At 42.4% G+C, this 21667-nt stretch overlaps 1 protein-coding gene across 1 annotated transcript; it reads left to right on the forward strand.

Moving 5' to 3' along the window:
- The first annotated feature begins 14526 nt into the window (after positions 1-14526).
- On the forward strand, positions 14527-17168 carry LOC141133670 (E3 ubiquitin-protein ligase Midline-1-like). Its single transcript, XM_073623167.1, has one exon. It carries the CDS (start codon positions 14567-14569, stop codon positions 16136-16138), a length of 1572 nt encoding a protein of 523 aa, XP_073479268.1. The 5' UTR covers positions 14527-14566; the 3' UTR covers positions 16139-17168.
- The last annotated feature ends 4499 nt before the right edge of the window (positions 17169-21667 follow it).

The raw sequence follows: 21667 nt of genomic DNA on the forward strand, positions 1-21667 counted from the left end.
GAACGACACAAAATGTTCTTTGCTAAACAAAAGCTTTTTGAGCACGGGGAAAAGGCTGGCAAGCTCCTAGCATACCTGGTACACAATGAAGATAGACCCCCGGTGGTAATATCTTTACATGGTCCTGGCGGTCAATCCATTACTAATCCCCTCACAGTGACCTCTATGTTTAGGGGGTTTTTTATTGACCTTTACACCTCAAAAAGTCCTGAGGACAAGGGCCCAATGAACTCCTTTTTGGAGGAGACGGCACTTCCCCAGTTAACAGAAGACCAGGTTAACCTCCTTGAGGCACCACTCACCGAGGAAGAAATAGCGATGGCTATTGCTGGATTTGCCAGGTCCAAATTCCCGGGCTCGGACGGCCTACCTATAGAATTCTACTCTCAATTCAGCGATTTTTTTGATCCCAAAACTTCTAACCTTATATAATCACTTATTCGAGACATTTACACTTCCCGCTTCTATGAGAGAGGCAACAATAGTCCTCATACCCAAACCGGGAAAAGATCCAGGATACCCCGAATCCTATCGCCCAATTTCCTTATTACAAGTAGATATCAAGATACTAGCCAAGGTACTCTCCCTTAGACTCAATCAAGTTATTCTTTCTCTGATCCACACAGATCAGGCGGGGTTCATGCCTGGTCGTAACACCTTGTTCAACCTACAGAAATTGTTTATAAATTTACAGGCCACACATGAAAATGTAGGATCCCGGGTGATTGTGACGCTTGACACGGCCAAGGCGTTTGACTCTGTGGAGTGGGGATACTTGTGGCAATGCTTGGGAAGATATGGCTTTGGCCCCAGATTCCTTAAGTGGATCAAACTACTTTATCAAAATCCCACAGCTAGAGTGGTGGCGAACGGGTGGCCCTCTCAAGAGTTTGACCTCAATCGAGGCACGAGACAGGGCTGCCCTCTTTCCCCACTTCTCTATGCCCTAGCTGCAGAGCCTCCGGCTGTGTCTATCCATGCAAACCCCGAGATTGTGGGTCTACAGATGGGAACCTTAACCGAAAAAATTAGCTTATATGCGGACGATACCCTATTATATCTCACTGACTCAGGCCCTTCCCTTCAAAAAGCATTACAGTTGATTGAACACTTCGGAGCGTTTTCCGGTTTAAAGATGAATTTGGAAAAGTCCCAGATACTACCTATAGACAGTTTCCCACTACCTGAATCATGGACAGAGACCCCACTAAAAAGAGCAGATACAATCAAGTATTTAGGAATTCATATATCCAGAGATCCGGCTGATTATATTCCCCTCAACATTGAACCCCTCTTTTCACTAGTCAAAACCAAAATACGTACTTGGGCCTGTCTAACACTAGGAGTATGGGGTCGCATAAATCTGATAAAAATGTTCCTTCTCCCAAAAATCCTTTACATATTGTGGCATACCCCAATCTATCTCCCATTAAAACACTTTAAGTCTCTTAAAGCTTTACTCAAACCCTTTGTATGGGGAACTAGCAGACATAAAGTCGCATGGTCAGCGCTTAAAAACCCGACAGACATGGGGGGAATGGCCCTACCGGATCTGAACTTATATTACATTGCATCACAATTATCACAACTATTTCACATAGACAAGACAGATAACGTACGCTTCCTGACCCTTCTTTGCTCCAAAAGAGTGCAACTTACAGGCGATTCCCTCTACGCAATATCGGCGGGATCCAGGAATACTGAAATGGGGGGAGACAAGAAGTCCTTGTTATACCATTACAGACGTATTTGGGACCTTGCCTCCACTAAATTAGGAATACCAAGACTGCATGACCATACACCGATATGGCACAATAGAGATATGTCAGAATTTATAAACATACCGGACTCGGAGTTGTGGGAGTCTAGGGGAATTTACTATATACATCATCTGCTATTCAATGGAACCCTCAAAACTTACAACATACTCAAAGAGGAATTTTCTCTTCCAAATTTCATGTTCTTCAGATACCTGCAAGTAAGACATGCGACCCAATCACAATTCTTACAGGCTGAGGCTTCGCCCACTCTTCATCCCGTTATGGCTATTGTTAAAAGTACAGACCCACGTGGACTAATATCCACATTTTATAATATGCTTCTAACTCCCACTTCGTCAAAAATAGCGTTTGATTTGAAGCCTCGCTGGGAGAGAGAGGTGGGCCTGATGGAAAATGAGGAGTGGGAGGAAGCCCTCGAGACATGCAAAGCAGTATCACCAAAACTCTCGGACAGACTCTCTCAGATTTACATAACACATAGAACATACCTTACCCCAATTCGAGTAGCCAGATATAAGCGTAATCAGTCTGCTCTATGCCCGTTGTGTGGCCAAGAAACAGGCACGTTCTTTCATTTAATATGGACATGCTCCAAGATTCAACAACTTTGGAAACAGGTCATAACATTTCTACACGACCATGGGCTCCCCAATAGCGTTAGAACCAAAACAATGTCTCCTAGGGATATTTCCAGACACAGTAGACAATTTTACCAAGGTATTCCTACATGAAACTCTATTCTCTGTCAGAAAAATTATTGCAAGAAAGTGGATGAGACCACCCCCCCCAGTGTGGCGGAGGGGAAAACAGAAGTTAACGCAACCTTGCCATACAAAAAACATATTTACATTAATAGAGGTTGTCCGACAAAATACAACAAAATTTGGGATCGATGGTTGCAAGAACCTGAAACTTGTACTTAATTATAAACTCGCTCAGTAATACAACACTTAGATCTCTGTAACTAAAACCCTATTCCAGATACATACAGAGAAAGTATAAATCAAAAGACACCATGGTTCATGTTGTTCTCCCAAAATGGTCACGTCTGTACTGTACACAATACATCCCCTATAGACTTAAAGGTATGTAACACATATGAGAACGTCACATTATGCATATATACACCACGTGTACTAAAATAAAAAGAAATTAAACAAAATATCTGTAAACGGGGGTGGGGGGGGGGAGATAATATTACACATTATAATAATAGTATTTCATAGTTGTTTACATTTATTTCTACATTAGCATATATTACTCCTAATATTGACTATATTAACAATGTATACTTTCCTTGTTTAATATGCATTTTATGTATATATATATTAGTATTACTGTGTATTTATATGCACTGTCTTTGCTTAATAAAACTTTGTTTGATGAAAAAAAAAAATGTTTTACTGCTTCTCTTCCATGTTGGTGCGAAATTACTGTATATAAGGTGGAGACATCTGCTGTGACAAAAATATAACTCTCCTTCCATTCCACATGCTTAAGCGCATTAATGACCTGCATGGAATCCCTCAAATACGATGGAGTAATAGTAACCAGAGGTTGCAAAAAGTGATCCACATATTTGCCCACACTGGAAGTAATCGAATCGATACCGCTAATGATTGGCCTCCCAGGGGGGCAAATTGGATCCTTATGCACTTTGGGCAGGTAATATATTACCGGTATCCTAGGTGCCATTGGAATAAGAAAAGCTTTCTCCTTTTTGGAAATGATCCTCTGTTGGTATCCCTCTTCTACCAATGCCACCAACTCTTTGTTATAATTGGAAGTAGGATTCTCTTTCAGGGGAACATACGTTATCCGGTGGGAGAGCAGCCTTAACATTTCAGTATTGTAAGCATCCCTATCAAGTATGACTATCCCGCCGCTCTTTTCAGCGGGGCGTACGATGATGTCATTCCTTTCTTTGAGAAGCTCCAATCCCTTTTTAAAAGTGTACTCTCTCCTATTTTTCTTAATCTGTAATGCATGTAAATCCTTATTTAGAGATTGATGGAGCCAAATGGCTCGGAGGATTGAACAATGAGGCATTAGATAAATTAGAATTCCTCATATCAACTGAAACCGCCAGGTTAGAGCGGTATGGATTCAAGACCATGTAACGCTAAATATTGACCTTGCGAATGAAATTTTGAACGTCAATAAACGTTTCAAATTTGTTTAAAGCTCTGGAAGGTGCAAATTTCAGGCCATGATTCAAAGCATGTTTCTCTTCGATGGACAAAATTGCTTTACTTATATTAAAGAGGCCAGAGTCCTTTAGACACGCCTCCTGTTTAGAGCGGATTCTCCTCCCCCCTATGAAACCCCTTTTTAGTTTTATGTCCCTTTTGTTGTTGGCCCCGGGAAAAAAAATGACTATTATAATGTCCTTCTACTGGACCTACTCTCCCTCCCTTAATATAATCAGAGGGGTGATTCTGTTGTTGCCCCCAATTACCACCTAAGGGGGTTCTCGGTGAATACCCATTCTGTGGTTGATTTTAGGGAGTCCAATTTTTAGGGTGCTTTGTGATAAATCTATCATCCCTATAGGGACTATCCCTTTTCCCCAAAGGTCCAAAGTTATTGTGGACAGCAGTGGGGAAAGGAGTATGGGACATCTGTTGTGCTCCCCCCCCCTGCCCTGAAAGGCACCCCTAGTGGGCCTTGGAGGTTGAGGCTGGCTAGGGCCAGGGTGTACCAGGGGAACATTTGGAGCAAGGCCCTGAGAAGTCAGCAACCCCCCCCCCCCCCCACTGCTCCCTCTGTAGGAAAAGGATTTCCACTCACAATATCCTTAGTTTGCCATTTAAAGACTCCCTTATTTTTGTAGTCAGAGACATCTGTAAGATATTATTTCTTCTTTTTAGTTTTCTGTTCTACCTCCTCCTTTTCCAGATGTTTCCCCTTGTAGGGATTCAGTTTTTCTCTGAGACTACAGATCTCCTCACCAACCTTGATGAGTTTCTGTTGTTTCTTGGCCAACAAAAACTGAATGAGATTTAAACCAGCTTAATTAAAAAACTGGAACCATTCTGTGGTATCTAAAATGTCACTGAAAGGAGTGACATCCCACTGTAGGCTCCTTGGGACCATTTTGTCTGCAAGATATTGCTCAAAAACAGCCCAATGTCCCAATTTATATGGAGCCCAGTAGTAACCAGGTTTTTTCATCGCATAAGGAGGCCACTAATGTCATCAGTGGGACCATTAGTTTCACAGAAAATGCCCTCTGGATTAATGGCATGTTAAGCTCTAAATTGAAATATATCCATTATTAATATATGGCTATTCAGCTGCAACAATAAAAACCCAAAACAGCTATAAAAATACATATCCGTTGCGCTTGAAAAAATAAACTAAGAAAAAAGCAGCTGACACTAAATTACTGGTTGCAATGAGGCAACATATAAGAGGTGCAGCGCTAGAAAAATAAAAACAAATAAAAGTTCATCATAAAAACTTGGTACACAAGTATGTCAGAAAACTTAATATAAAGAAATACTTTTTGTCTAATAACTATAATTTAAGAACAACGAAAGCAGTAGCTACAGTGGGAGTTGATAGCGGACTCAAAAATAAATCGCTATTCAACCCTCCACAAACAGCCAACCATCAGATAGAGGTTTTCAAACAACTAGTCTTGAAAGATCTGATCAAAGTTAGACCCAACAAAACTCTAAACCCTAAGCATATAACAGAAGGCATCAAAGCCCTGGAGAATAGAAAGGACATTATCATTCGTCCAGCGGATAAGGGAGGAGAAGTGGTGATTATGGATAAAACCTATTACCACACACAACTCTCTAATAGGCTTAAAGATGAAAACACATATGAGCAACTTAAGAAGGACCCTACCAACAAGTATAGGGAAGACCTCCACAATCTAGTAGATTATGGATTTTACATGCGAGTCCTTACAAAGAAAGAAAAATTATATTTATGTCCCAGCTTTAATAGAATACCAACTATATATACTGTTCCCAAAATTCATAAAGATCCAGAGAGACCTCTAGCCAGACCTATTGTGAAGGGCATAGACTCAGTAACATCTCGAGTCGGCCAGTATTTAGACCACTTCTTACAGACAAGTGTTGTGACTACAAAAGCGTATTTGAAAGACACTACAAGCTTCTTGCAGAAGATTAAGAACGTATACTTCCCTAAGGACGAGGAAATATATCTGGTGACTGCCGATGTGGCGTCATTATATACAATAATTCAGCATGATGACGCGCTTATGTCTATCAACTGGGCCTTTAGCCAGAGGGACGACATTCCCTTCATCCAAAAGAAATTCTTAAGGATGATACCGGAATACTGTTTAACCCACAATTACTTCTGGTGTGCGGGGAATTTTTATAGCCAGAAGACCGGCGTTGCAATGGGCGCCAAGTTTGCGCCAAGTTTGGCGAACTTATTTATGAGCGAATGGGAGGACAAATGGGTGTACTTAAACAGGAGGAAAGAATTTGTGTTCTACCAACGCTACATAGATGACCTGTTCATCATACGGCAGGGCACTGAATCCTCACTAATTGAATACTCCCAATGGCTCAATAGTAATACCAATAATATTAAATTGGAATTTAATTGGAGCCGAGAGCAGATACATTACCTGGATGTCATGATAATGAAAGGTGAGAACCAACTTCATACGAAAGCATATTTCAAGAGCACAGACCACAATAGCTATATTCCCGTACAGAGTGGACACCACCCGCAGTGGTTAAGGAATATACCTAAGGGTCAATTTATGCGGGTACGTCGTAACTGCACCTCTGATGCTGATTATTTTATCCAAGCAGAACTTATTAAACAACGTTTCATAGAAAAAGGCTATAAGATCCAACCCTTAGACAAACTAATTACAGAGGTAGGACGCAATTCACAGGACTCTTGTTTGGTCCCTAAAGCAAGGAGACCAAAGACAAGCATGAATGGGGTTTTATAAGTGGTTTTCACGAACAGTATCGTGAAATCGAGACAATCATAAAGAACCACTGGAACATACTGTGTATGGATAAGGTGCTGAGTAAAGTGTTACCAGAAAACCCGCCATTTATATATAGGAAAACCCGTTCATTTGGAGACCAAGTAGTGAAAAAAGTACTCGACCCCCCAACCAGAACTAAAATATCTTGGGACCGATCAGGTTTTTATGCCTGCAGAAAATGTAAATCATGCCAACAAGTAGCAACTCATTTGAGAGGCCTAACAAGCTTCGTGTCAACAGCGAATGGTAAAGAATTTCAAATTAGAGAATTCATCTCATGTATGTCTACTCACGTAGTGTATGCCCTGAAATGTCCGTGTGGCCTCATGTATATCGGGCGCACAAAAAGAACATTGGGCAAAAGGGTATCAGAGCACATTTATAATATCACTATAGGATACAAAGAACATAGCGTGTCCCTACATTTTAGGGAAAAACATGATAGAAATCCCTTGGGCCTCAAATTTTGGGCCATAGACAAACCACACCCCAAATGGAGAGGTGCCAACATGATAAGAGAAATTTCCAAAAGGGAATCTCAGTGGATATTCCTGGCTAACACACTTAGTCCTAATGGACTAAACATAGAACTGGACCTGAATTGCTTTATAAGCAACTACTAAAGGCAAACCATTCTATATGACTTTTACTTTCGTATTTTATCACATGCATAACCCAGAGTACGAAAGATTAAAGGTATCCTCTATAGGTTCCCCGTAGTAGAAGTGTTTTTTTAGTTAAGTTTTTAGCTTTGTTAGGTTCATGTAACTTTTAATTTTAAATATTTTAAAAAAATAGTAATATTTATCTTTTTTAGGAGTTTTCTTGCGTGAGTAAATGTATTATTGTACTTGATGTGATTCTGTTTACATCCGCATATGTGGTCGTTTTTTGGCTTATGTTTTTTCATGAATTTTGGACGATAAACTCCATTTGAAGGAAAAACATAACCGCAATATTAATGACGAGGCAAGTTCTAGTGATATTAATGACTGTAAATAGTCAGAACCACTATACAGATATAATTGGCTGTCCCTCACAAATTTACGTGACAAAAGATCCAAGCATAAGATCTACTGTGATCAATAATTTTATTAGGGTAAGATTATTTGAAGAGTTTTTGAGTCTCTAATACACTATATAAACATAACATATATGCGGAATGACAGCATTACATTAATAATTCCTTTTTTATTTCATTCTTAGTTGGAGACAATTTAGAATGTAATAACATAATCTCAAAGAATTAATACGAGGTGTATAGTATTTTTATGCATATAGTATTCGCTTTCATTATAACAATGCTATAGAGAGAACCATAGTTGGATGGATGGGATGCTGTGCGTCAACTCGGCACTGTCCACAGAGGAGAGGGCGGGGAGGGGATGATATCTGTGATGACGGCGCTGAACGTTCCCATCTCCTTAAGCTATTTAAATGAATTGGTCATGTTGCGTGGCCACGCCCTTTAAAGACGTAATGACGAAACGCGTCAGAGCGTGACCACGCGACCCAACAGCCAGACCTAGAACACGTCATCCCGGGACCCAAGTGGGCGGGATGTTTACTCTTCCTTCCAGCGGTGAGCTGACATTTCTTACGGACAGGATGTGTTTTAATCTAAGAGCTTTTTATACTTTATCTGGTAAACGCAACATTGTAGCAGGGAGTTTGGTAAATTTTAAATAAAAAATATAACACTATGGCAAGCATCCCCTCTCTTTACTTATATGACACCTAACGAACACGGAGAACTGACCTACACCAGCGGGAGCAGAGCAGTTCATCCCTGAGGAGAGATATCACAGGCAGACCTGACCCCTACCACAAAATCGATCATGACAAGCGGGAGCAGAGCCGACTGACCCCAGGAGAGATATTACAGGCATATCTTATCTAGACCTCTGGTGAACATACACACAAAGGGGTTTCTCATGAGGTGACATGGTGAAGGTATAGAGCCAAACAAAAGATGCACTGGGGATAAATCAAAGAGTGGACCGCAATCCATCAGATGCATGCATGGGTTATTATCCTAAAGACTTTCTGCACTAGTCTTCTTATATGTTCCACAGAGATGGCGGACTAGGACTTTTTGTGGTTTTTATATTACTTGTTGACTACTACTAATCACACTTATGGTTGCAAATCCATTTCTAAAGCGCTGTTAATATTTTCTCATGTGGGAAGATATATTTATTTCATTATTTACTATATCATGTTTTATTAGTTATAATAGCAGCTTATAAGTGTAAAAAATATTTACTATTCATCTATTTTGAGCACTGGGATGAGGGATTCCCTCATTTTTTCTCTGATTTTTTTTTTCCTTTTTATAAAAAATTGGTTGAAGACGATTGAAGTCCTCTAGTTAATCAATCCCGATGAGGACAAATAGGAAAGCCACCACCAACACCCAATGCTACTGACTCTTACCGTCAGTGTGTAGAGTACACACATTAAATGTATAGGTTATGAACCCAGCAATTCTCCTCCACAGATCAATCGACTCCACGGAAGATCAAAACGTCTCATTCAATAGGGAAATAAGGACCTCCAAAACGTTCTCCATGGAATGGAATTCCACTGATAAACTCCAGTATCCACATAAATATAAGAAAGAAGACCTCTCATTGCGCAGGCATCCAGAAAACAACATTTATTTAAGGATAAAACTGTTACACTCACATGGTTGACAAATATGACAGGCAAGGGGAAACAACCTGTGTTTCCAACCAACAAAATGGCCGCCGGGTCCCGGTCAGCGTCCTACGTCACACATCCTTATCTCCATCCAACGTTTCGTCATAAACTTGCATCATCAGGGGCGTGGTCAGGGCTTGTGCGAGGCTCTTGTTTATAGGGACAGGCCATAAAAACCGGAAATTAGGTGTGTTCCACAGGCCGGATCTCAGACCCAGAAATCACACAAAATTCTTATTACAGACTGTTAGTAATGTGTATATATATATGCTATAAAAACATATTAAAAACGGTCACTCAAAGGTGATTAGCAAGCAAAAGGACAGTGTAAATCTGAGACTAAAAAATTTTTTTTAGATAAAAAGTAGGACAAACGGACTCGGGAAGCGGCGGCATCTTGTGGTGAAAAGCAAGTATTACAACAACATAAGATAATAAACAAATTCACAAAGAGAAATACAGGGCAACTCAGTACAAGAAATATAAAAAAAATTGGTTATAAACCAAAGGAGGTTTTCAGACTGGAAACAGGTGGATTTATCAAGCCCAGTCATTCACTCCGTTTGGAATGAATGTTGAATGGGATATAAATTCCTTCATCAACAATGGATAATGTTCAGTAGGGATTGCAGTATTTGTTGCTGCTGTTTTCAGCATTTTTTTAATGTCCGTAGTTTTTATATACATGTTCTTATTGTATATTGTTTATGATTTATAGTTTCATCCTTTGGTTTATAATAGGGTGCCCACGTGTCCCGGATTGCCCGGGACAATCCCGCAATTAGCAGGTCTGTCCCAGGCACCTTCATTCCGGGACAATACAGTGTCCCGGAATGATACTGACAGAGTGAGCAAACCCTGCTGTAGCACTGGGGCTCACTCCGCCTCCACCTGATACTCTACTGGCCACTGGTTGCTACAGCCGCCTGGCGTGTATCAACCAGTGACGTAAAAGATGCGACTCCCTGCTCAGCACTCAAAGTGGAGGAGGAGTTAACTTCCTCCTCCTTCCCACCTAGTGCTCTCCACCACGCTGGATGCCCTCCCACCTCCTTTATCCTCTGGCAAGTGACACGGCATCTGGGCCAGGTGTCAGTGGGGGCCCCACTCAGGACATCCCAAAGAAGAGTCTCTGCTACCGCACTTCCAGTCCCCATAGAGATCTCTACTGGGCACCTGACCAATCACAGTACAGAGCAGCTGACACCAGCGATGTTCCCCGATCAGTGCGATCGCACAGTGAGTGTTATTCTAGTAGGGGGGGAGCCGCCAGCCTCTGCCCACAACATAAGGAGAATCGCTGGGGACACTCTGGATTGTCAGAGGGACTTGTAGAAGTTCTATAAAGCTGTCTGTTAGATGGATGAGCCTCCTTGTCAGTCCATTTCTTCACCTCCCCCCTCCCTGACCTGCCAGCTTGAAATGCTCAGTGGTGGCCGTCCTAGAAGAATCATAAATCACTGTGAGAGGACCATAAACCAGTGCTCAGGAGGGAGAGGGCAATGTACAGCTGTCAGTGTGTTTGTACATGTCTACTGCCTATGTGTGCGACACTGAGACATGGGACAAAACTGGCTGTGTGCAGAAAGACCCCTCCCCCACTCACAGCATGTCACTGTATACAGAGAGACAGTCCCTGACCTGGAGACCAGTCCCTCTCCTTCACCCACTACTGTGTATGGCATTATCCCCGATTAATAGGGACAGTCCCTGACCTGGAGACCAGTCCCTCTCCTTCATCCACTACTGTGTATGGCATTATCCCCGATTAATAGGGACAGTCCCTGACCTGGAGACCAGTCCCTCTCCTTCACCCACTACTGTGTATGGCATTATCCCCGATTAATAGGGACAGTCCCTGACCTGGAGACCAGTCCCTCTCCTTCACCCACTACTGTGTATGGCATTATCTCTGATTAATAGGGACAGTCCCTGACCCGGAGACCAGTCCCTCTCCTTCACCCACTACTGTGTATGGCATTATCCCTGATTAATAGGGACAGTCCCTGACCTGGAGACCAGTCCCTCTCCTTCACCCACTACTGTGTATGGCATTATCCCCGATTAATAGGGACAGTCCCTGACCTGGAGACCAGTCCCTCTCCTTCACCCACTACTGTGTATGGCATTATCCCTGATTAATAGTCACAGTCCCTGTTTTATAAACAAACCCCTCTGTCCTTTTATTGTCTTCTGTCCCTCTACCAAGTGTAACTATCGTAGTTCTAATCCCTGTTTGGTAAGCAGTCCCCGATGTACAGAGAAGGTCCACGTTATAGACAGTCCATTAAAGAAACGGTCCTTATTATCCACTTGCTCTCCGAAAGATTTACCCCTCCTTAATGACCAGGCCATTTTTGCAAAAAGTCACTGCGTTATTTGAACTGACAATTGCGCAGTCATGCAACGCTGTAACCAAATAAAAATGAAAGATATCCTTTTTGTTCCCACAAACAGAACTTTCTTTCGGTGGTATTCGATCACCTCGGCGGTTTTCATTTTTTTGCACAATAAACAAAAAAGAGCGTCAATTTTGAAAAAAAAATATTTTTTTTTTTACTGCTATAAAACATCCAATAAAGAAATTGAAAAAAAAAAAAATTCTTCATCAATTTAGGCCAATATGTATTCTGCTACGTATTTGTGGTAAGAAAATCCCAATAAACGTCTATTGATTGGTTTGCTCTTATATGTTTATAGCATCTACATGGAACATTTATGGAATTTTTATTTATTTTTCTTCTACTCGTAATGGTGACAAACAGCGACTTCTAGCGGGACTGCCATGTTGCGGCGGACAAATTGGACACCCTGAATCTGGTGGCAAGTGACACGCTCAGGACTCCCACTGATTCTGCATTCTGGTGAGTTGAACTATTTCATTATATATTATAATGCAGTAATAGGAATAATGTGATTAGATCATCCTGACACCATATCAAGCATGGTGTCAGGATAATTAAAGTGCCAACACCAGCCATTCGCCCGACAAACCACCCGCTGCCAAATTCCCCGTCAACTCCCGAGACTACATACCACCTCGCACACCACCACCCATCCGCCAGTTGCCTCCACCCCCTGGTAATTGGCAAAAGTTTTGTTCCATGAAACAGGTCCCTCAAGAAAGGAGGGGGGGGGGGGTGTCCCTGAATGGCAGTTTGGAAATGTGGTCACCCTAATGTCAGCCTTTCCACAGGCTGCAGGAAGCAGGTCTAGATGCTGCACCTGTGGCTCCTGGGAACACTAATATCCCAGAATTGGACACACTTGGACTAAACGTCTAGTGTACAAGGGGCCTTAGGCTTCATGTACACGGCACGCTTTTACAACCTCTCCTGAATGATTTAACTTGACAGATAGTAACCCGCGTTTAAAACGTTTGTTTTGCCACGTTTACATGCTGTGTATAGCGGCGTTTTGCTGCGTTTCATTCAGAAGCGCTTAAAAAAAAATAGCTAAAAATAAAAAACGCCTGTAAACTAAACCTGGCTAAACGCGAGTTACCGTATTTAGAAGTGTTTGGCGCTTGAAATGCCTGTAAACTCAGCTTCTAAACGCATTTTTTTTGCGTTCCAAAAATTGCCTCTAAACTCAACTTCCTAGAAAGGACTATAAAGGACCCTGTGTACATGGACAGATAAGATAACATAGAGGAGAGATCAGGGGCTGTAGAAAAAACTGCCAACTGCTCCTAAACATCCATCTACCAGCAGCAGTGTACATGAGGCCTTAGTGTGTTCTTCTTTACACCCATCTTTCCCTCTTTCTCTCAAAGTTGGGAGGTTTGATTATCTGTACTACTGTGGAAAAAAAAACTTCCTTTTCAGTACTTTAGCCACTTCCGGACCGCCGCACGATGATATACGTCCTTACTTTGAAGAGGGTATGGTTGTTATGGCAGCAGATAGCTGCCATAACCCCGGTATCCTCTTCTTCAGCCAGCGGTCCGGTTTCCGATAAGAGTGGTCTCTGCGGCAGAATCGCTGCAAGATCACTTTTATCGGTGGCGGGAGAGGGCCCCCCTCCCGTCGCGCTCCGGTGCCCTCCGCCGCTTACCGGAGCCGTTGCCAGCGGCGGAGGCGATCGATTCTTTACCCTTGCTGGGCATGGAGATGAGCGAGGGGAAGATGGCCCCCACCCGTCTCCATAACAATGCAAAACGTTATTTCCGCCCATAGCTCTTAAAGGGCGATTTATTTTTTTAAATTACAATTTTTTTTTTATATTGCATTTAAGTGTAAATATGAGATCTGAGGTCTTTTTGACCCCAGATCTCATATTTAAGAGGACCTGTCATGCTTTTTTCTATTACAAGGGATGTTTACATTCCTTGTAATAGGAATAAAAGTGACACAATTTTTTTTTTAAAGAACAATGTAAAAATAAAAAAATAAAAGGTAAAATAAATAAGAAAATTTTTTTTTTTAAACGCGCCCCATCCCGCTGAGCTCGCATGCAGAAGCGAACGCATACGTGAGCAGCGCCTACATATGAAAACGGTGTTCAAATCACACATGTGAGGTATCGTTGCGATCGGTAGAGTGAGAGCAATAAATCTAGCCCTAGACCTCCTCTGTAACTTAAACAAGCAACCTGTAGAATTTTTTAAACGTCGCCTATGGAGATTTTTAAGGGTAAATGTTTGTCACCATTCCACGAGCGGGCGCAATTTTGAAGTGTGACATGTTGGGTATCAATTTACTCGTTGTAACATTATCTTTCACAATATAGAAAAAATTGGGCTACCATTACTGTTGTCTTATTTCTTAATTCAAAAAAGTGTACTTTTTCCAAAAAAGTGCGCTTGTAAGACCACTGCGCAAATAAGGTGTGACAGAAAGTATTGCAACATCCACCATTTTTTTCTCTAGGGTGTTAGACAAAAAAAAGGTATAATGTTTGGGGGTTCTAAGTAATTTTCTAGCAAAAAAAAACTGTATTTAACTTGTAAACAACACATCTCAAAAAGTGGTTAATAATACAGATCTGGATCAGCCTCACCCTGTGTAGGAGAATGTGACCCTCCCAACTACATTCTTCTCCGGTGTCAGAGATTTTCACTTTCATTTCTCTTCTACTGTCAGCGATGGCGTCTGCTAACCTGAGAGCTGACCTGGAATGTTCCGTCTGTCTGAACATTTATACAGATCCTGTAATGCTGAGATGTGGACACAACTTCTGTCGGCTCTGTATTGATCGTGTGCTGGATACACAGGAGGGGTCTGGAGGATATTCCTGTCCTGAATGCAGAGAGAAGTTTCAGGATCGGCCTGCACTGCACAGGAACATAACACTACGTAATATAGTGGAGAATTTCCTGTCTGCTCAGCCAGATCAGGAGGAGTCCGGGGTCTTCTGTACTTACTGTGTGGACTATCCTGTACCTGCTGTTAGATCCTGTCTGCTCTGTGAGGTTTCTCTGTGTGATAAACACCTGAGAGCCCACAAAAAGTCCCCAGAACACGTCTTATGTGACCCCACCTTGTCCATGGAGAACAGGAAATGTTCCATCCATAAGAAGATCCTGGAGTATTACTGCACTGAGGATGAGACCTGTATCTGTGTGTCCTGTACTCTGGCTGGAGAACATCGAGGACACCAGGTGGAGATGCTGGATGAGGCTTCTGAGAAGAAGAAGGAGACACTGGGGAATGTTCTTCAGAAACTTCTGATAAAGAGAGAGGAGATGGAGGAAAGAGTCCAGAGTCTGCAGGAACACAGGAGGAAAGTAGAAGAAGAAGCATCTGGTGACACCGAGAGAGTCACTGCTCTGTTTAGAGATGTCAGGAGACGTCTGGAAGACCTGGAGAAGAGAATCCTGAGGGAAATCTCCGGGAGGGCAGAGCGGATCTCCGTCTCCATCCGGGATCTGGAAATAAAGAAGGAGGAGCTGTCCAGGAAGATACGTCACATTGAGGAGCTGTGTAACATGACGGATCCACTGACTGTCTTACAGGAATCAGACACAGGTGACTTGTGTGATACTGAGGATGGAGATAATGAGGACAGAGAGAGACATGAGAAGCTCCTCCATGATGGAGGGGGTCTGGATGTGGATGGGATATCACACACATTACACACATTATCTGATATAATAACAGAGGTAAATGTATCCTTCTATATACAGGGAGCTGCAGACATATTACTGGATGTAAACACAGCTAATAATTATCTCCATATATCAGATGACAGGAAAACTGTATCCAGGTTAGATAGAAAACAGAATCGTCCAGAAACACCAGAGAGATTTCAGAATTATTCTCAGGTATTGAGCAGTCGGAGTTTCTCCTCAGGGAGACATTACTGGGAAGTGGATGTTGGGGGATCAGATTGGTGGGGAGTCGGGATGTGTTACCCCAGTATAGAAAGGGGACTGGGATTGCAGTCAGCGATTGGATATAATAACAAGTCCTGGGGATTGTACAGGAGAGGTGATCAGTATGTGGAGAGACATGACAGTAAAGAGATCCCCTTTCCCTCCAATATCTCCAGTAACAGAGTCAGGATATATCTGGATTATGAGGTCGGACGGATCTCCTTTTATGATCTGTGTGACCCGATCCGACATCTCCACACCTTCACCACCACCTTCACTGAGCCCCTCCATGCTGGGATATGTGTATGGAGAGGATGTATAAAGATCTGTGGGGGGGAATAGGGAATAATAGTCATAGTGAGAACTCCGCCCAGAGACTGGTGATGTCACAGGGATGGGTGGTGGGATTGGTAGAAAATTCAGCCAATAGGATAAAGCAGTGGGTGGGACTTCAGTCAGTGCCCTGCAGGTTTTTGATAAATGTGAGATTTCTCCCTCTGTCACTCCCTGTGATTGGATAGGAGATCTCTCCAGTTAATGGAGTAACAGTGAATGACATGTTCCTATTTGTCAGTAAAGAGGGGTGTGGCCTATCTATATAATTATCTATCTATCTATCTATCTATCTATCTATCTATCTATCTATCTATCTATCTATCTATCTATCTATCTATCTATCTATCTATCTATCTATCTATCTCATGATAATTACTTTCATTGTAATCATTAAACAGAAAGTTATCACAGTGTGTGACATCACCAATCTCCTCCTCCTGCCCCTCCCCCTACTCTCTGCCCCTCCCCCACATGCAGTCACTCTGTGCGGGGTGCAGTGCGGTCGCTGTGATTGGATAGGATGGGGTCACCTCTCCTCTCTTTCCTCCTCCTATTCCATACAATCTATACTAAATAGAGATGAAAAGAAATGTAACAATCTCAGAGGAAATATATGAAGAAGGGATCTAGAGATTTACTGCTAAGACAATAAAATGTGATGTATCATTAAAGTGTATGTCCACCCATAATGTTTTCTTTTCTTAGTTTTGGATGGAGTGGGGAGAATTAGAACCCCTGTGAGGATTTTACTACTATCCAGATTTCCATTAAAGAGATTTCTCCTCACTTCCTGTCCCGGTGACAAGATTTTACCAAGCAGGAAGTGAGGAGAGCTCTCCACAATTATAATAAAATCTGACTGGGGCTCTAACCTTCCCCTATTCTACTAAAAATGTATGTCTGGGTCCCCTTTGCTGATTTCCTCTCACTTCCTGCCCAGTACAATGTTGTCAGCAGGACAGGAAGTGAGGGGAATCCCCAGATAGCAGTAAAAACATAACAGGGGTTCTAATCCTCCCTCACTCCATCCAAAACTATAAAGAAAAGTTCTTAGCTTGGCATAGACTTTAATAGAATGTATCAGTAATATAATTGTGTTGGTGTCACTGTTATCAGCACTGAGATGTATATTGCTGTGCAGCATGTTCTCCGGTCTCACCCTCATCTTCCCCACCAGAGAGGACAATACCTTACAGAGACACGGCATACATTAGACTGGTAATATGTAGAATATACGGGAAGCCAAAGAGGGTGAGACCGGAGAACACGCTCAGGGCTGTTGTTAGAAATCATGGGGCCCCGTACATTACCTGACAGGGACCCCCCAGCCTAGATGGGTGTGTGGGGTCAGGTGTATGGCTCTGAACATGGCTTCAGCTGCAGGAACAAATTACTCATTTATGCGGCCAGAGTACCTGTGGGAAGGAACCCTTAATTAGGTATTTTTTTTTATTTTTTACATTTTTAAACAGCCCTGTAGGTGGGGGGGGGGGGTTGGTGAGTTGGTGAAATATCAGGGGTCCATACAGACCCCTGATGATTCACTCTTGTGGGGTGTACTGGTTCTTTAAGACCAAATCTATCTATCTATCTATCTATCTATCTATCTATCTATCTATCTATCTATCTATCTATCTATCTATCTATCTAGCTATCGCTGTCATCATGTATGATTGATAAGTGTATCTACATTATTATATCATATATTATATCACTTTTATAATGGATCCTAATATAATGTGTCCCCATAGAATGGATCACCAATAGAATTCTATGGGATCACTTTTATAAATAATGATTTTATATTGTATCACTTATACTGATTTTTAGGTTTTTGATTTATTAGATTTTTAGATTTAAGTCATATGATAATTGCGCAAATGTTTATCAAAATAATATTTTTGCTGAAAATACAGGAAAATCATTATTATCGGATACAAATACAACATAACTTACAAAATTCCTTCTAATTCTAGAACATGAACCTGTATTGAGCTAATAAATAACAAATATTTGTACATTTTAAATTGTGTTGTTTTTTGTAAACCAGTGAGAATTGAAGGAACACAGAACTGTAAATAGGCGACTTACACTGACCAATGGCGACAGCCAGTTGGGATTGAGAAAAATTTTACAACACGCCCCTTTTATAGAAATCATTGTAACGATTGACTTCTGCTGAGCAGGAACGGCCGCACACTGATTGACATTGAGCCGATCCCCGCTGAACCGGCTGAATTTCCATCCATGTATGGCCAGCTTTAGGGCTCATTCACACTAGGGGCAGGGACTGACACTCCTTCGAAAAGTGGTCCATACTCAGATCACTTTTCAGAAGTGTTTGACAATATCTCACCTCCTCACCACCCGTTTTAACCCCTTAAAGCAACGCCACCAACCTGCAACTGTGTGCATTGCACATGGATATGGGGTGGTTGCAGAGTGTCCCTATCTACTGTAGAGTCCGGAGGGAAGGGTTCCTCTGGGCACGACCGACCTGGAAGCTGCAATCAGAGTCATGTGATGGAAACCAGATCCTATGAAATCTATGAATGTGTCATGTTTGGTGGGTGGTGGTATCTGCCGAATGCAATAAAGGGGTACCTCCTGCTTTGCTTCATGGCCACAACATGTGTACACCCCTGACTGCTGACTCTGCAGCTAAAGGGGGAGAAGTTTTGGGCTCAACCAGGGGGTTATACCACCCCCCAACTGCTAGTGTGATCGATTCTCATGTGTGTTGGTGCACCACAGACAGCCAATCATAAGCTGAGGAGACATTCCTTGCCCTGCAGCTGCACATATACATGTCCCTTGAAGCACATGGGGGGAGGGGGATCAGTGGACATGGGGGGATCAGGAGAAATGGGGTGATGAAAGCCCATGGAGGATCAGAAGAGATGTCAGAGATCTGCAGAGGGGGGAGGACACTAACTGCAGCCAATAGAAAATAGGAATGGTGCTAGCTGCGGGGGTTGGGGGATTGGGGGGGTTCACTTTTTGAACGAATAGCTGTAATCGGCCATTTTTCTACTCACCAGAGTCTGGGGGTCACTTCTGGTATAAGTTGAAGGTTAGGAATAGAAATGTTTTGAGGCACTAAGGACTTTCCTGGTACCATTGAACTCACTACATTAAATATAGTGTAAAATCATTATTTTTAATACAAAAGTTATACAAAATCATTAATAAATACATCACACACCAGCGACAAAATGTAATAATATAAAAAAAAGTAAAGGGAACTAAACCACTTCAAAGACTGGATGTCTTCATATAGTCCCCCACAAATGTAAGGAACCTATAATAGATGTTAGTCCAGCCTTCCTGCCAACATATTTCACGGGGTAACCGCTTCCTTGGGAGATTTAGGAGTAATAATCTGCAGAGCACAAGACATAAATCATAGCACACCAACAAAACATGTATAGACATACAGTATGTGCCCATGTATACACGTATGATAAAACACAGACGTTGTCCATAGTGTACAGAGTATTCTATATACACACCAAGGAGATGTAAGGATCCTAAAATATTGTACACGGGCGGTGCGTGATCAAAGAAATAAGAATCCTTCAAAAGTACTAGCTGGTCAAAACCAAACCTATATAGATAAGTAGAGAGAAATCCTTAGAGATGGGCCAAACACTCCTGGGTTCAGTTCGCATCAGAACTCCTGAACAGGGGAAAAGTTCTAACCCAAACGGTGAAACTCCATTGAAGTCTATGGGAGCCGAACAGGAAAAAAATCAAAAGTCCCCATTTTGAAGGCTTATATGCTAGTAATTGGCCATAAAAGGGATATGGGGGCTGGGTACTGCCCTGGGGGATATGTATCAATGCAAAAACATTTTTTAAAGTGCTACAATAAAAATGAAAAATCCCTCTAAATATATTCCTGGGGAGGGTCATCTTAGTCTGCCTCTAAAGTGGCGCTTCTCTAGCATGTATAGAACCTGCTGCAGCAAAAATGTCATTTCTAAAGAAAACAAAAAGAGTCAACTCCCATTTAAATTGACTCGCGGTTGCAATTGCCGGGACCCGGCTTTTGGGGAAAAAAAAGAACAAAACGGTGTGGGGTCCCCCCCACTCCATACCAGCCCCTTTCGGTTTTTTTTTTTTTACGACTTTTTTACCGGCAATTGTTTTTTTTAAATTTTTTTTCCAGCTGTCAGCGGGGAAGCTCATTGACAGCTGATGACTCATCAATTGTTAAGGACGCCGCAGCCAGCTTCCCAGACCTGCTCCTTAACAACCAGCTTTTACTGCACCCTGATTGGGCAAAGCTTTGCCCAATCAGGGCCCAGAATGCACTATGCAAACACCCACCAAACACCCTGCAAATTCAGGTGTTCCCTGAATGGGGCAAAAAGCCAATGTTTGGCCCGAACTCATGTTCGGCCTGAGAGGGTCACCCAACACTAGTAATCATTAACCCTTATCGAAAATTGTGGGCATCTCGGGCTCTATAGATGGACTTCATAGCTCACCTCAAAAATCAGCCTGAATCAGCACATCATGACAGCAGCCCGAGGTCAGATATATATACCACTTGTAATGATGTCATAATCCTAAGCATATAATGTTCCAGCCATCCGTGGAGCCAATAAGTGTAATGCCATTAAAACATGTAAGTGTATAATTTATGTGCTGATAGTTTCACAGACTGAGAGATAACGGTAAGTTGAGGGAAACCTATAATTGAAAAACAGGACAACCATGGTTAGATACATATAAGTGAATTCAGTTGATCGACCGATTCAGGTAAGTCCCTTAAAACAATATTACAAAGTTTCTATCTTACCAACAGGTCCAAACGATCACATATCACTGCCAGAGGGTCTGTAACAATTTTAGGGGAGCCCATCCCCCTATATATAGCCCTGGCTCTTGCCCGGCCGCCGGTGACCTCACCGGGCCTGATCCCGTACTGCACATGCGCCGAAAACATCACATGCGTAGTGTCTCATGAGGGTTGCCATGGAGAGCGGACAACATCCAATCCATTGGCCACCCTGGGCAATACAGGATATTGTCGTCACATGATGTCAACCCAGTGATACCTAGTGGACAGCAGATAGACTGCAAGGTGTCCGCAGTGTCCTGTATAAGGGACCACACACTCGCTGGAGTAAAAACCAGTCCAGGCACCACCCCCACATCGACAGGAAAGGAGAACCAGTTGGACCAGTCAGCACCTCATTGGCCAAGAGTTAAAACAACAACACAGTGCACGGGGCCCACATATCTCTGGTTACAATACAACAGATAACAATCTCAGCCATTCGAAGACAACAAAAATATAATAACTACAAAAACAACAACCATGGGGGCGTGGCCAAGATGGCACACTGAGTGGATGTCTGTGCTGGAGCTCTGCTATTAAACAGGGCCAGTCTCCTGCCATCCGGCTCCAATATCGCCCGCTGATAGCTTGCTGACACCCTCATGTGATGCTGATCCTCTGGGGCAACTAAAGGATGGGGTAAGAGGCTCCATTTCCTCCCTAAACCGAAGGAATCGTTTCCGGAC

Source organism: Aquarana catesbeiana, linkage group LG03 (assembly GCF_042186555.1).
Source record: "Aquarana catesbeiana isolate 2022-GZ linkage group LG03, ASM4218655v1, whole genome shotgun sequence".
NCBI classification, from domain to species: domain Eukaryota; kingdom Metazoa; phylum Chordata; class Amphibia; order Anura; family Ranidae; genus Aquarana; species Aquarana catesbeiana.